This window comes from Micromys minutus, assembly GCF_963924665.1.
Source record: "Micromys minutus genome assembly, chromosome: 12".
In the NCBI taxonomy this organism is placed as follows: domain Eukaryota; kingdom Metazoa; phylum Chordata; class Mammalia; order Rodentia; family Muridae; genus Micromys; species Micromys minutus.
The window spans coordinates 47,728,818-47,746,058 of NC_137981.1; the positions used below are offsets into that span (position 1 = coordinate 47,728,818).

The 17,241-nt window shown below is 37.0% G+C and overlaps 1 protein-coding gene across 2 annotated transcripts in view; it reads left to right on the top strand.

Moving 5' to 3' along the window:
* Positions 1 to 17,241, top strand: part of RB1 (RB transcriptional corepressor 1) — a 129,964-nt gene that overhangs the window by 21,138 nt on the left and 91,585 nt on the right. For both annotated transcript variants that reach the window (XM_080925950.1, XM_080925951.1), the window contains exons 3-5: positions 5,179 to 5,294; positions 8,437 to 8,556; positions 16,784 to 16,822. In XM_080925950.1, coding sequence (XP_080782076.1) covers positions 5,179 to 5,294; positions 8,437 to 8,556; positions 16,784 to 16,822 — 275 coding nt within the window. The remainder of the gene's footprint in view (positions 1 to 5,178; positions 5,295 to 8,436; positions 8,557 to 16,783; positions 16,823 to 17,241) is intronic.

Here is a 17,241-nt window from a genome sequence, read left to right on the forward strand (position 1 = left end):
TATTTCAAATATACAGACATACATATATATGCATGTGTATACACACACACATATATATTTGCTAGTATTTTATTTTACTACATTTTACTTATTGTGTGTGTGACAGAGGACAACTTCCACACTCATGTCATGGCACATGTAAGTTCTGGGTATAAAACTCAGAGGATCAGCATTGGACAAGAGCATCTTTTTCTGCTGCCAGTCTCATAAGGCTTTTTTACCTTGTGAAATTACAGTTTAGATTTATGTTCAGCTAGCTTCAGTTTTGTTTTCAAGATACTTACTGTCACCACTTGATGGAGCTCTTTCATAAGTGAGAACATTGTCAGAAAGCAAACTCAAGTAAATTATCATTAATTTGGGGTTGTCTTTAGGGTGGTTCAGAAAACACTAAATTGCATAATATATAGCCATGTAAAGTGTTGGTTGTATATTTTGATTAAAAATTTTAATATATAATTGAAGCTTTGATATTTTCTTTATTTTATTATTTTTCTAATTCTATCCTGTTTTATTTTATTTTTTTATAAACTTAGCAGTTTTTACTGTTAGAGCTTTTATGTTGTGGTTGCTTTTAATTAAGAATATGTAACTTAATGAAGAAAATAAAAGCTGATTATTATCTTCTTAGCTCTAGAGATATTGTATTCCTTTCCTTACCTTTTTGTTTGTTTTTTTTACAAAGTTAGAATCAGGAAATACAAATAATTTTATAGTTTTCTTCTCCCACTTAAACATTGTACCTTGGGCGCGTTCCATGTGCTTGTGCTATTCTCTGAAAATGTCTTAGGATTTTTTGTGATCCCATAATTGAGTTTTAGTATGTTTAACCATTCTAGTTAGCTGATTGCCACTGTTTAGGGTATGTAAGTAGCTATTAGAACATCCGCTACAAGGATCTTGACCCAACTCCCCAGTTATCTTACTGGATGAATTCTTAGCTGTACAGCTGAACACTAAATATCTTAACATATCCTAACAACCATCGCTTAGTTGACACTATTCTAAGATTTAACATTTGCAGAATTTGGTTTTGAAAGGTACTATTTTCTTTTTTTAGTTTTGCAAAGTGTTTATCCATTTCTTCCATAAGTTTTACCTTTTTGTGTGTGATTGTTTTCTGAGAAATAGCTACTTTTGTTTTAGTAATTTTTAAGTGTTGTTCTGGGCCTACTTTAATAATTTTAAGCTTTTTAAAAATTATGTGTACTTGTGTGTATGTGCACAGGAGTGCAGGTGCTCATGCAAGCTGGAGGTAGGAGGTGAAGTCAGATAACAGTTGTGAGCCACTGATGTGGTGCTAGGAACTGAGTTTGAATTCTCTGACAAAGTAATAAATACACTTTGGACATCTGGTCTATCTTTCCAGCCTTCCTTTTATAATTTTTGAGAAAAAATTTATTTGCAAGATTTTTATAAAAAGGTTTATGAGACTACAACAAGACCAAATAAACAGAAACAAGCCGGTTTTCAATTTAGTTGTAAATTGGATTGTAAATAAGTTCCAGAGCCATTGTGCTACAAAGTAGAGTGAGATGAGGACCCTCTGTTTGGAGATGAAGGCAGTGCTGTGGCAGTGGGTGGGGCTTATTAAAAGAAGGGTAGCAAGGGCTGGAGTTAAACACAGAGAGACAGAAAAGAGCACAAGGATGTTAGAGGACTTTAGAAGCTAAGGAAAAAAGCTTACAGTGGTGGGTTGAAGGAGAAAATTTTAGATATTTTTTCCTTACCAACCATAGCATTAAAATAGAAATTAAAACTATGAGTTGAAAGTATAGCATTTCCAGCAAAGTTGACAGAAGAATCTTGACTCAAACTCAGTTGAAAATGGCCAGTACCTTTAAAGCTACAGTAATCAGGATACTGTGGTGTTGGTGAAAAACCACGGTCAGGTAGATGAGTGTGGTAAAGTAGAAAAGCTGCAAATAGACCACATGCATTGTCAGTTCATGTTCTAGAGAGGTACAAAGGTGATTCAAAGAGCAAGGCTATCCTCTTCAACAAATGAAGCTGGAGCAACTGGATATCTAGTTGTAAAAAGTTCATTTACAGGGTTTGAGAAATGGCTCAGAGAGATGGGTAAAGGTGCTTGTGGCCAAGCTTGACAACATGGAGTTGGATCCCAGGAACCTACATGGTAAAAGGGGAATACAAACTTTTTGCCAGGTTGTACTCAAACTTTTACCAGCATGATGTTAATTGCCAGTAAATACTAATTAAAAGAATTAATTTTCTGTCTCATAGTACTTAAAAATAGTTCTCATGAACCTGAGACATATAATTCTAAAGCAGGACATACAAGAAATCACTGTGAAACTGTGTTAAGAGATAAGTTTCATAGATATCACTATAAATGAGCAATAAAAGGAAAAAAAAAACAAATTAACTTAAAATTTAAACACTTCTACTCTTTGAAATACACCTTTAAGAAAATGGAAGGTTGGGATGAGTAAGTGGATAAAATGCTTACATATGAAGACCCCAGTTCCAATTACCCATACTCAAGCTAATTCCAATGCTGGGAGAGGACAGCAGCAGAGATAGGCCTATTGTGGGGTTCCATGACTAGCCAGTCTAGCTGAGGCAGCAAACTTTTAAGGTTCAGCAAGAGATCCTCTGCAAAAAGATAAAGTGGAGAGCAATTGACTAATATAGCCCAAGGTAACCTCTAGCCTACACACACACACACACACACACACACACACACAATCAGCCACAGCCTATAATTCACTGATAGGGCTTTATTCTAATAAAAATTGAGGCTTTAGGGAAGGGGATGTAGCTCAGTGTTGGAGAGTTAACAGTGTTTACCTAGTATGTGTGAGGCCTGGGTTTCAATTTTCAACATAACACAGAACCTTTTTTCTGGTGTCTAAAAATTGAATGAACAATATAATAAATTTATCATCTTTAGTAACTACGAGTGTGAGAGTTTTCTTGGAAAAGACTGTAGTAGCTATAGGCAGGTACATTGAGGACAGTTATATTCAATGGGGCAGGTGGCTAGGGGCAAAGAAGCAAACAGCAAGTGTGCTGAGTACACTTAAAAACTTCAAAAGTGTGGATTAATGAGTTACTTATAGAGGCAAGCGACTTTCATATCTTCATAGTTTCTAAGAAATTAACCTTATTAAGAAACACAGGCAACGAGGAGGACACCAACAGACATGCTGACATGGAAGGCAAAAGCTCACAGGACCCCAACCCTACATCAAGTCTACAAGCAACTAAGGAGTGCTGAGGAGGGAGAAGTAGTCTCTCCCAGGGAAGAGCACACCAATTGCTTATCCAGTACCAGACAGTCAGCCCTCAAAACATACACTTACAAGTAAAGTAAAAAATGAGGAGGTATTGGGAACACACATAGACATCTACACAAATACATATTTACAACAATAGGTAATGAAAAAGAGACCATGAATTTGAAAGAACAAGGGTGAGGGTACATGGAATGGTTTGAGGGAGAAAAGAGAAGGGGGGAATGATGTAATTATATCATAATCTTAAAAAATTAGAAATATAGGCAAATTGATGTTTTTATTTTCTGAGACTATGTAATTGTCATTGTAATAATGAACATATATATATGTATGTGTATGTGTGTATATATATGTATATATATATATATATATATATATAGAGAGAGAGAGAGAGAGAGAGAGAGAGAGAGAGAGAGAGTTCACTTTCAGTAGTAGGAAGTATGTAACAGTTTCTTAATCAAATTTATTGAGCTAATATTCCTACATTAAGCTGTATGACTTTAAGTATGTAGTTGAAAAAGTTGATGGAGACATATTTCTATATAATGGCCACCAACAAGGATTAAAGCTTGATCACACCAGAAGGTTCTCTTAGCATATTTGTAGTCAGTCCCCAGCACATCGCCTTTGATTTGGGTGTCTGCTTAGCTAGTTCCTGACATTAAATGTGAGTTTTTACCTTTTCTGCAACTGTGCATGGAAGGAATCTGTGCTACTATGTTTGTCTAGCTTTTTCTTTTTTTTGGTGACTTTCTCAGTGTAATAATTTTACTTATCTGTGTTGCTAGATTTATTAGGACCTTTTTTTGTTAGCATCAGCTGCATAATTCTATTACAGTTTATAGAATTACCAGGTTGGTCTTTTCTGTTTGGTTCTATTTCTATTATATTTGGTTGGTTTCTGGTTTAAGATTACATTCATCAGTAATGTTTTTTCTGGGCACAAGTATTGGGGATAGCATTGCTAAGTGATATAGAAAGTATATATTTAAATATATAAAAACCATCCAAACTTGTTTTTCAAAGCGATCATTGCCATTTTAGCATTTATCATTGGCATTCACTTCTTCCTTACTAATCATCAATATTGTCATTTGATTTAAACTATTTTGGATGTCTAGTTATATTTTAAAGTATTTATATTCAAAGGAAAAGTTTATAGTTGAACAATGGTGCATTATTCATTATCCACAATCATTTGATAATCTAGATATGTCATTCTTTACTTGGTACATAAAATGTACAGAAATATGTAAAATGTCTTACATCTGTTTCCTTGGCAAATGGTTCCACCTGCTTATTAGACCACAGGTAATCTGACACTTCATTTCATCTTAATATGATCCAGATTTTACCTACAAACCGTAGACACTTAGAGGGTGGCATGCATTGTTGAGGGGAGAGCACACTGAAAATTGTCTACCTACAGTACTACAATGTTACAGTTGCTCATCAGTTACTAAGTGCTGGACTGTGGTCAAGGGTTTAAACATAGTTTCATTTACACCTTATAAAGTAAGGTGTTCATGTAATCCATTGTACAAATGGGTTGGTTAAGAAACTGCACACAGGAACTAAAAATGGATGAATTAGAGTAAAAGACATATGTACACTCTGAGAAGGAAGTCAGCCTTTGTTTTCCTGGAAAAGAAGTTAAAAATTCTAGAATCTTTTAATGTGGCTTTAATGATATTGGACTACTGAGAAAACAAACTTTCAAATAACTGACTCACTCAAAGTTTCCAAAGGAAATATAATTTAACTTTCTGAACCTCCTTGTAATTTTTCCTTATAAAAATTGAGTTTGTTATATTAACATAAAATTTTATGTTTATATGATAATCATATGTAATTCAATTTTAACATGGCATCCAGTATGCAGATGATTTAATACAAACTTGAACTTTCTTATTCCTAGGAAGGATATATTCAAAAGAAGAAGGAACTCTGGGGCATCTGCATCTTTATCGCAGCAGTTGACCTAGATGAAATGCCATTCACTTTTACTGAGCTACAGAAAAGCATAGAAACCAGGTAAAAAGCTCTGACTGAAAAGTCCTAAAATTAAAAAGTGTGTCTAATGTTTTAATACACTTTAAGAAGTTGGTGGAAATGCTAAAATAAGTTTAATATAAGGGATTTGGGACCAATAATGAGTTTTAATTCTCTTCTGGGGTTGCTTAAAGCTTACTTAAGGGCTGGGGAGATGGCTCAGCAGTTAAGAGCGCTCACTGCTCTTCCACAGGTCCTGAGTTCAAATCCCAGCAACCACATGGTGGCTCATAACCATCTGCAGTAGGGTCTGATGCCCTCTTCGGGTGTGTCTGAACACAGCTACAGTGTACTCACATATATAAAATAAATAATTCTTTAAACGAAAAAACTTACTTACTTTGGGCGGGTTGCTTTTTTAAAAGAATTTATTATTTTTTATTTTATGTTTCTCCTGCAGGTAAGTACACTATGAGCAGTGCCTGAAGAGGCCAGGAGAGGGGTCAGAACTTGGAACTGGAGGGAGAGGTACTGTCAGTCATCGTGTGGGTGCTAGGAACTGAGCCCTGGTTCTCGGTGTTCATGGGCACCTGCACACATCCATACACAGACACACACACACACACACACACACACACAGAGACACAGACACATACACACACACAGACACACACACACACACACAGACACAGACACATACACACACAGACACACACACACACACACACAGACACACACACACAAAGACACACACACACACATGGGGGGAGGGGGAGAGAGAGAAGAGAGAGAAAGAGACTTAGAAGTAAAAAAAATAAAATCTTTTAAAAAAGTAAGCTGCCTGTTTTAAATTTAGATAAGATTTATTTAAGTTGAAGACTTTAGGATAGTGGATGTTTTAATTACTTAAAAACTACCATATACTTAGCATCAGTTGACACTTGACCCAGGCATTTTACATTTTTCAAAGCTTTAAACATATATTAATTTGTTCTCTAGTAATTTGTAGGTTTTCATCTTAAATAAACTCATAGGATTTATGTTATTTCTTTTGTAACATATTTACAAAATACAGCAATGAATAATTTTTACCAGATTGTTAAGTAGATGTATATCTTTAGTGAGCTAACCTATAGTTCAACATAGTGTTTTAGTTAAAGTAAGTAGATTAAATTATTACATTTTAGAACACTTTTTACTATCTTTAAATTGTGAAAACAAAGGCTTTGTGAATATATAAATAGATATAGGTATATATCATATAAATAGCATAAAGTGTTTACAAGAGTCAATGCCTCTGATACCACAGGCACTGAGTCCCCATCCTTTCTCTTAACTTACCCTTAGAAGGAGACAGTTTTCTTACTACAATCTAGTTTCTATGGTGTTCAGTTCCTTTCAAGACAGGTACTGGTGTAATCTTCATAAGCATGTGCACTACTCTAAGGTTGATTTTTTTCTGAATTCTACAAATTTACATGACGAACTCTTTTTTCTTCCTTTTCTCTCGCCCCTCTCCTTCTTCTAATCAATATAGCATAAGTAGATGTAAACCAAGGCCCCATGAGAGAATGACAGTTCATTCTTTGACCAAAGTCCTTCATGTTTAACTGAACCTTAGCATTTCTCACTAGCTTCCAGTTTCCAGTCAGCATCTTAATCTCTGCTGTCTTCTGCCATCCCTGCATCCCTCTTCGCTGTCCACATAGCTTATCCACACTGCTCTAACCCTCTTGTCATGAGCACTTTTCAGTAGCCTCTGTCACTTGTTTTTGCTTCCTGCTGACTAGCTCAGACTTTTTTGTTTGTTTGGTTTGAGGTATAACCTCGTGCTTCCCGGGTGGGTCTCAAACTCTTGGCCTTAAGTAATCTTTCTTAGACTCCCCGATGCTGGGACTGTCAACGTGTACTATTTACCTGGCTTTGCTCTGGACAGCCTATAATGTAATGACTATTCTTTGCTCTACTTGGCTGCTTTTGTACAATTTTATATACAAAGTTAATTAGAAATTAGTGTATGAAGTCAAGTGTGATGGTGTAGGGCAGGCTGATCTCTGTGAGTTTAAGGCCAGACTGGTCTGCATAGTGAATTCCAGATCAGCCAAGGATATATGATGAGACCTGTGTTACAAGTAGAATGAAGAGGAGGAGACAGTAATTAATATATGAGATCTATCTGATCACACCTGTCTTTACTGCCCTATTGAAAATATGTATTCTGAAGATTGATTTTTATAGAAAACAATAAAAGAATTACTAGAAGTTGCTTAACAACTTAACATTTTAGCCAGTTTTTAAAATTTTCTTTCTCTAAGTATTCAATCATGAAGCTTTTGTAAAGGCACAGAATGTTAGTGTGTATATGACAAGGACATGCTAACTGGTGAGAAAAGTTATCAGAGTGAGATGACACCTACGTGGTGGGGTATTGACACGGGCTGGGCAGCCCGACATGGCTGTCTGGGAGGCAGTGTAAGAGACCAAGCAGGGTGTTTGGGGCACTTAGTTTAAAGAGGTATAGTGCAGGAGAGATGAGGAGGGCGCCCTGCTGTGGGAAGGGATGCGGCCTGTCCTTGTTGGAGACTGGAAGGCTTCGGGGGTGGAAGATTGCTATTTGTTCAGGGAGTAAATAAGTGAGGACAGAGTTTAGAATATGAAAATGGAAGCACTAGAATTAACTGTATGCTTTGAAAAAACTTGCAGAAGACTGTTTAGTGTTTGAGTACAAGGTATTTTAGAAATCTGAAAGAATGTATTTTAAATCTTTTTGCTTAGTGGAAGTAATGTTTAAGGAGATTTGTATGTTTATTTTTGTTATGCAGTGTTTTATATGTTTGAAACCATCACATGCTTCTCCCCTAAAAGGTACAATTTTGGAGCTTTAATGCATCGGTTAAAAATAATTTAAATTAAAAAACCTATACATATGTTTAGAAACAAATATGCACATTTTTGTGCCCTGCTTTTCTTGCTTACTTAACTTTAAATAGATATAGTCAGGGGTAGGTAGACACTAGGGCACGGGCTGCTTCTGACAAAATGCAAAACCAAGTCCAACCCTTCCAGAGAACGCACAGTGATCTAGTGTAGAGCTGGCAGTCTTTGGAATTTAAGTACACTTGTTTTGAAAATGAAATAAAGCAAATTTTAATAGCTACTCATGCTCTCTTTTTCTTTTTTATAGTGTCTATAAATTCTTTGACTTATTAAAAGAAATTGATACCAGTACCAAAGTTGATAATGCTGTGTCAAGACTATTGAAGAAATATAATGTGTTATGTGCACTCTACAGCAAATTAGAACGGTAAGATGAAAGTTTGTTAGGTTTGCACTTTCATTCTTTGTTTTTTATTTTTATATGTTGACATTTTACTTCAATTTGGGAACTGTTTCATGCTTAATAAAAGTATTAAGTATTATCCTCTAGCCTTATCCATTTTGCTGTTATTTCTTTATTAATTCCTAGGTAATCGTATTATCAATTTATAAACATTCTGAGTGCTTGCCCCAAATTAACTGTTTTTACTAGCTTTTTATGTTATTTGCTTCTTCAGATTTTGAGCTTGCTTCTTATTTTGTCTAATAGAACTTGTAGTTATGAATTGTGATCTAAATTTTAACTTCTTCCAGCTTAGGAAGAAATCATATTGTCAATAGAAGGTGTGTGTGCGACCAGTTACGAAGTTGTGGCCTGTGCTTCCAGTGGTTGTTGAGAAGACCCCATCTGTACTGTTCCCCATCTGGAAACACCATGGCTTAGCTTGCCTATTTTTACTGATCTTTTTGGGAATTTCACACCATATACCCCAAGCCCTCTTACTTTCCAGTCCTGCCTACTTTGGGATTTCCCTCCCCGTAAAAGAAGAAAAGAAGAAGAAAAAAACAAAGGAGTCTAGTTAGTGTTGCCCATATACTCACTGGAGCATGGTCAAACTACTGGTGGATCTCATGTTAAAGAAAACTGAGTCCTTTCCTAGCCATATCCCTATCAGAAGCAATGAATTCTTATAGAGGAATTTTAATCTAGCAACATATCACATCCAAAGATATGATTCAGCTGGAATCTGTTAGTAAACATATTGATCCCTCTGGCTTGAATATAGACCCTTGTTTAGTTCACACCTTTAACTCCAAACAATGATGTCTAATTGAGGAGCAGACAAAGTGGTGAGTCAGAGGAAGATTTGACAAGTGAGTCAGAGACAGGACATGCCTGACTGTCACAAGAACAGACAGGAAAGAGAGGCTGTTTAAAGAGCAGGGAGGGAGAGAATAGGTCAGTGCAGTTCGGAGCAGTTCAGTTGAGTACAGTTATGCTCGGTTCCTCTCAGACCGTTCAGCTTGTGGAGTTCACAGGTGGTCTTTCCAAGCAAATCATCATCTTGTTTTTTATAAGATTATCGCCACAAATATGATAAATTCAAAAATCTTTGTCATGATATTATTTAGATGTCTGAAAATTAGAAACAAGCTTTTCATAAATGAATTTTAAATATTATAATTATAATCAAATGATGGGGGCTGCTTGCCCCTCCTCTCTTTTGCCCTCCTCTCTCTTGCTCTCTCTTGTTCTCTTGCTCTCCCACCCTTACCATTCCTCTTCCCCTTCCCTTCCCCCTCTCTCTACGTGCTCATGGCCAGCCTCTACTTCTCTACTCCTCTCTCTCTCTCTCTCTCTCTCTCTCTCTCTCTCTCTCTCTCTCTCTCTCTCTCTCTCTCTACCACCCTCTTAACTCCTGCTTGACCTGAATAAACTCTATTCTGTACTAAAAAAAAATAATCAAATGATGATAAACTAGTTTTGATGAGGAATAACAGTGTGAAGAAACACTTGTAATATTAAATATATAAATCAGAGTACACCATGATTGTAGCGGTGCAAAAGGGAAAAGTCCAAGCCTCTAGTGCATAGCATGAGATGACTCAAATGAAGCTTTCTAGGACTGTAGTAGATGTTTTCTACCTATGATAGACTAAGTGAGCAAACATTTCAGTGAACCAGTTGTTAAATTCTGGTGGGCTCGAGAGATGGCTCAGTGGTTAAGATGCCTCCTACTCCGGCAGAATTCTACTCTTATCACCTACTTCAGGTGACTCACAGCCACCTGTAACTTTAGCTTCTGGTTTATGCAGGATATTTACACAGACATGTGCTAAATAACACACACACACAATTACAAATGAAATGAGTCTTTAAGAGCAAAAGAACATGCTACACAAATCAGTGCTTTCAAAAAAAAGACTGTGAGATTATTTCTAGCTCTAGAATTTGAGGGCTAGGAATGACTTGGGAAACAGAGTTTTCTGATTCCTGCTATAGAAATTTTATTCTAAATTTGTTATTAAAATATAATTACATTATTTCAACCTATTCCCTATTATTCCTCTGACTCCTCCCATACCTCCCCTTCCCACCCACACTCACATTCCTGCTTACATTTAAATCTGGCACCTCATTTTCTTTGTTGTTGTTATGTGTATGTGCATAAATTTGTAATTATTTTTAAAGATTTATTTATTTTATGTATATGGGTATACTGTCCCTGTTTTCAGACATCAGAAGAAGGCATCGGATCACATTATAGATGTTTGTGAGCCACCATGTGGTTGCTGGGATTTGAACTCAGGACCTCTGGAAAAGCAGTCTGTGCTTTTAAGTGCTGAGCCATCTCTCCAGCCCTAAATCTGTAATTATAACCTGCTGAGTCTGTTTAGTGTTTCTCGTGTGTATGTGATTTAAAGGCTGACCATTTGGTTTTAGATAACTCATTAAGGGCTTTTCCCGGGAGATAGATTATTCTTCCTGCTCTTATCATTCCCTAATTGCTGGTTATTGTCTAGTGCTGGCCCTGTGGATTTCTCCCCAATTACATTTCTGCTATAAAATTTTTAATCGGATACTTTCAAATAGTTTTGCTTTCTTATCTGACATTAGAGCTCTGCTTTGATATCAGCTTTTGTTTTCAGGGATTTGTTTCTTTATTTATAATACTTTCCTCTGAGATAGTCCACTTGATGATATCCTGAGAGTTGAGGGAGAGGTAGATAAGGGTATTAGAAAAGGAATAATTTATGACAAGAACTTCAAGTCTCTGAAGAAAGAAATTGAAGAAAATCTCAGAAGATAGAAAAATCTCCCATGCTCATGGATTGGCAGGATTAACATAGTAAAAATGGCCATTTTGCCAAAAGCAATCTACTGATTCATTACAACCCCCATCAAAATTCCAACTCAATTCTTCAAAGAGTTAGAAAGAGCAATTTTCAAATTTATTTGAAATAACATAAAACCCAGGATAGTAAAAACTATTCTCAAAAATAAAAACTTCTGGGGCAATCACCATACCTGACCTTAAGGTGTGCTACAGAACAATACTCATAAAAACTGTATGGTATTGGTACAGAGACAGGAAAGTAGATCAATGGGATAGAACTGAAGACCAGAAATGAACTCACATACCTATGGTCACTTGATCTTTGACAAAGAAGCTCGAATCATCCAGTGAAAAAAAGACAGCATTTTAAACAAATGTTGCTGGTTCAACTGACAGTCAGCATGTAGAATTCAAATTGATTCATTCTTATCACCCTGTACAAAGCTCAAGTCCAAGTGGATCCACATAGAACCAGATACACTCAAACTAGTAGAAGAGAAAGTGGGGAAGAACCTCAAACACATGGGCACTGGGGGAAATTTCCTGAACAGAACACCAATGGCTTATGCTCTAAGATCAAGAATTGACAAATGGGACCTCATAAAATTGCAAAGCTTCTGTAAGGCAAAGGACACTATCACAACCAACAAATTGGGAAAAGATCTTTGCCAATCCTATATCCAATACTAATATATACAAAGAATTCAAGAAGTTAGACTTCAGAGAATCAAATAACCCTATTAAAAAATGGGGGGACAGAGCTAAACAAAGTGGTCGAGAAGCACCTAAAGTAATATTTCAACATCCTTAGTCATCAGGGAAATGTAAATCAAAACAACTCTAAGATTCCACCTCACACCAGACAGAATAGCTAAGATAAAAAAAACTCAGGTGACAGCAGATGCTGGTGAGGATATGGAGAAAAAGGAACACTCCTACACTGTTGGTAGGATTGCAAGCTGGTATGACCACTCTGGAAATCAGTCTGGAGGTTCCTTAGAAAATTGCACATAGTACTACCTGAGTACCCAGCTATACTATTCCTAGGCATATATCCAAAAGATGTTTCAAAATATAACAAGGACACATGCTCCACTATGTTCATATGAGCCTTATTTAAAATAGCCGGAAGCTGGAAAGAGCCCAGATGTCTTTCAACAGAGGAATTGATACAGAAAATGTGGTATATTTACACAGTGGATTACTACCCAGCTATTAAAAACAATGACTTCATGAAATTCTTAGGCAAATGGATAGAACTAGAAAATATCATCCTGAGTGAGGTAACCCAGTCACAAAAGAACACACATGGCATGCATTCACTCACAAGTGGATATTAGTCCAGAAGCTTGGATTACCCAAGATATAATCCACAGACCACATGAAGCTCAAGAAGAAGGAAGACCAAAGCAAATGCTTTAGTCCTCCTTACAAAATATTCACAGGAGGAAATATGGAGACAAAGTTTGGAGCAGAGACTGAAGCAAAGGCCATCCAGAGACTGTCCCACCTGGGGATCCATCTCATATACAGCCACCAAACTCAGACAATATTGCTTATGCTAAGAAGTGCATGCTGACAGGAGCCTGGTATAATTATCTCCTGTGAGGCTCTGACAGAGCATGTCAAATACAGAGACAGATGCTTGCAGCCAGTCACTGAACTGAGAACAGGGTCCCCAATAGAGGAGTCAGAGAAAGGATTGAAGGGATTTGAAACCCCATAAGAAAAACAGTACCAACCAGCCAGAGCTCCCAGGTACTAAACCACCATTTAAAGAGTACACATGGACGGACCCATGGCTCCAGCTGCATATGTAGTAGAGGATGGCCTTGCTGGGCATCAGTAGGAAGAGAAGCCCTTGGTCCTGCCAAGACTCCATGCCTCAGTATAGGTGAATGTGAGGGAGGGGAGGCAGGAAAGGATGGATGGGTGGGTGGGGGAGCACCCTCATAGTAGCAGGGGAAGAAGGGATTGGATAGGGTGTTTATGGAGGGGAAACCGGGAAAGGCAATAACATTTGAAATGTAAATAAAATATATCCCATAAAAATAATTAAAAAAAGAAAAGGGAATGATTTTTAGACTTTATGGAATATTCTGTAGTGATCAATAGATAAACCATTAAACTGACATTTTTCTTTTTTATATTTGTATTTATCTTAAGACTATTAAGTCTTAAGAAATTTCTATATCTGTATTTTGAAGAGTAATTTTAAGTAGTGTAGAAAGGTAGGGAGAAGAAAGTTATAGAGAATTGATTAAATTACATAAAGACAGAAAAGAATGTTGCAACTACTGCATATTGAAATTCAAAAGCTTTAGCAGTTGTATAAGTTTTGAAGTGCTTTGGATCTTTCTGTATCCTGTTCCCTAAGGGCCAGGATAAGCAACAGTATTTACAGTCCAGTCTGTGGGATACAGGACCACAGTTCCCAAAGAATTTTCTTCAAACACAGCTGGAATATGAAAGTTATCATGAACATCAACACAAACACCAATAATCAATGAGGAGTTGAGTCTTCGAGATGTACTTGATGTGGAGAACTCACAATCTGAGAAACCACCAGTTAACGCCTGGAGGCGTCTCTCCTGTAGTCTAGTGCCAGCAGATCTGACAGGGAATGGGAACAGTAAATGTCCAGAGCATGCCTTGTTCCTCTGGTTTGGCTTGAGATTTCTATGATGCTGCTTCTCTCTTTATTTTCTGAAGTTTGCCTTTGTTACTGTCTCTGTGTGAAGCTGGGTTTCACATTCCTTTTGAAGCACCACCTGAATTAGGGCTACTCAACAAACAACCGTTAAAGGCTGTCCACAATGAACTGTGTATAGTAAATGTGCATAGATTCCGGTCCTGTATTTTGAAGTACAAGGTGCTCTTACAACAGAGGGTAGAAGTGCCCCATTCATTCTTCTTTTTCTCTATTAAAAACAGTAGATATTATTTATAAGAGAGAGAAGGGGGTTTATAGTAGGTCTTAGTGAAGAAGCAGTCACACAGGTATGTATTCTAACCTTATCTTGAGTATATACTATGTGATCTTGAATAAATGAGTTACCTAACTTGGGTACTTAGTTTTCTAATGTCTAAATCAAGTTAATGAGAGTACCTGTTAGTTAAGGCTCTCTAGAGTAACGGAACTTACAGAACTGACCCTTTATATCTTAAGGGAATTTATTAGAATGGCTTACAGGCCACAGTCCAGATAATCTAAGAATGGTTAACTATAAATGGAAAGTCTAAGAATCCAGTAGTTGTGCACTCAGCCCACAAGGCTGGATGCCTCATCTGGTCTTCAGCATGTTCTGGAATCCTGAAGAAGTAAGCTCTAATGGCAATGAAGGAATGGACTTGCTAGCAAGATGAGGATAAGCAGGCAAAGAACAAAAGCTTTTTCTTCCTTATATAGACTCCTAGCAGAAGGTGTGACCCAGACTAGATCGTGGTTAAAGGTGTGTTTTCTCCACCTAAAGACCTATAATTTTGGATTTTAATTTGCTAATTCCAGATGAGGTCAAGGCGATGATCAAGGATAGCCATCACATGCTTGTTAAGTATTTAATGTACGAAATGAGATAATACATAAATAGTACTTTCATGATAGCTTTTAATGCTTTGTATTATAATTTATTTGTTGTGTATATGTATAAATGTGGAAAAATGTGTGCCATGAAACAGATGTGGAGAGTAGAGGGCAACTTGAAGGAATTGGTTCTCTCCTTCTCCCATGTGGGTCCCAGTTTCACCCTTCCATTGTCAGGTCCAGCAGCAAGCATCTGTACTCAAATATTAGCTTTTAAAGCAGGAAAAAGACATTGTTTGAAAAACAGTACACAATACTGTATCTTCATATTGTATCCCGTGTTAGTCACAAAATACCAAGGCAGTGCAGGGTGTCTAGAAGTTTGATAGAATAGATCTGTTTGGCTGAGGTCACATTTTATAAATGACTTATTTGTCTTAGTTACTTTCTGTTGCTGCAGTAAAATGCCCTACAGAAACAACTTAAGGGAGAATGGATTTACTCTTACCTACAGTTCCAGAGGGATACAGTTTCTCACAGTGAGGAAGACGTGGCAACAGGCCTGGAGCATGGTGGCAGGTCAGGAGGCTCCTGATCACATTGTACCCGTCACAAGGAAGGAGAGTGTGGGAACAGGAAGTGGGTCTTGTCTGTAAAAGTCTCAACCCCCACCCCAAACCCCCATCCTCGTGACTCCCTTTCTCAAGTGTGATACTGTTGGGGATATTTCACATACAAACCACAAACCATAACAGCATTTAACATCAGTTAAGATCTTATACAAGAAGTGTTTTATGGCATACACTTTGAGAAAATGTATGATGTCAGCTGTTTTGTTGTAAACAAATTAACAATCCACATCAAGAATTAACTGTTCAGACCCTGCTATATCCATGAGCTCTGAGTTTGAGCAAAGATCCTGCTCTCAAAGAATAAGACGAAAGAACAGTTGAAAAAGATTCCTGATATTGACCTCAGGCCTCCACATACATGCCCACATATGCACCAGTGCAAGCGTGTATGTGCTACAACATGTGCACATGAAGAGTGGAGTCATGGCTGTGATGCTGTGTTGAAGAGTATTGTGTTTCAGTAGAAATGATGCAATACATTGTGCATCTTAACTAGGTAGGAAGCTGCAGTACTGGGGGTTTTGACTAAGGAAAAAAGAGAAGGAAATGATTACTAGGAAATAGACACAGTATCAAGAACAATTCGTGGGGACTGGAACTAGGTGTGTTAAGCATGTGAAAAACGTGCACAATACCAAAACAGTGGCTGGATGGGCTTTGAACTGCTGATGTCTGGAAGGTAGGATGGGGCTGGTCGGGAGCAAGCTAGGACTGTGCCCTTTGTTGCTGAGTGCTTTTACACTGGGGAATGATGTAGTCTAGTTTGACCTTACAGATTTGGCACTTTTCAAAAGGAACCTAAGATTTTTATTGACTAGTCTTATGGAATAATTTAGCTTTAATGTTGGTGGCTTTGGATCAAACCAAGGGTTCCTTTTCCTGTTTTACTTGTACAGTTTTCTGAAGTATGAAGATTGCAATGTCAAATTCTTGTTTATTATAGAGTAATCTGTCTGCCTGTCTGCCTGTCTGTCTGTCTATATGACTTACTAGTTAGTCATTGATTACCCACTGACCTGTCTGGTCTTGTCATTGATTTTAATTTAAAAGTGAGTGACAGAAGCTAGTTCTTTTGTAATTAGAACACAGTGATATGAGGTCACTGTATAGGAAGCAGATATACCTTAACTTTGTTTTAGAAGGCTAATGATTCATGCTGCAGTAGTATTTTAAAAGTTTTTTTAAGCTGTTATTTTACTGAAATTATTTTTTTCCTTTCAGGACATGTGATCTTATATATTTGACACAACCCAGCAGTGTGTAAGTAGCATGTTATTTTTTACTAAAATTTGTGTTTCTGGACTAATCGCAAACATATTGTTTACTTTGGTGATAAAAACATAATACTTTATAAATTAAGGTGGTAAAATCCTGTTTGGATTGTTTATCTTCTAAAAATATCTCCTTATATGGCAAAGGAGAGCCAATTAGCTGGAATTCAGTGTTCTCTGTCACTTTTCTGAGGAAAATGCAATTCATTAAGTTATTATTGATGATCTATCACAGGGATTTTATCAACAAGTCTCTGCATACTTTTGTATAAGAGCAAATACATTCTCAGTTAAGAGGTTGGAGAGAAGAATGGACCCAGGTTTGATTGCCAACACCCCATATGGTGGCTCACAACTGTTTGTATTTCCAGTTCCGTGGGGTGGGACGTGATGACCTTGTCTGGCCCC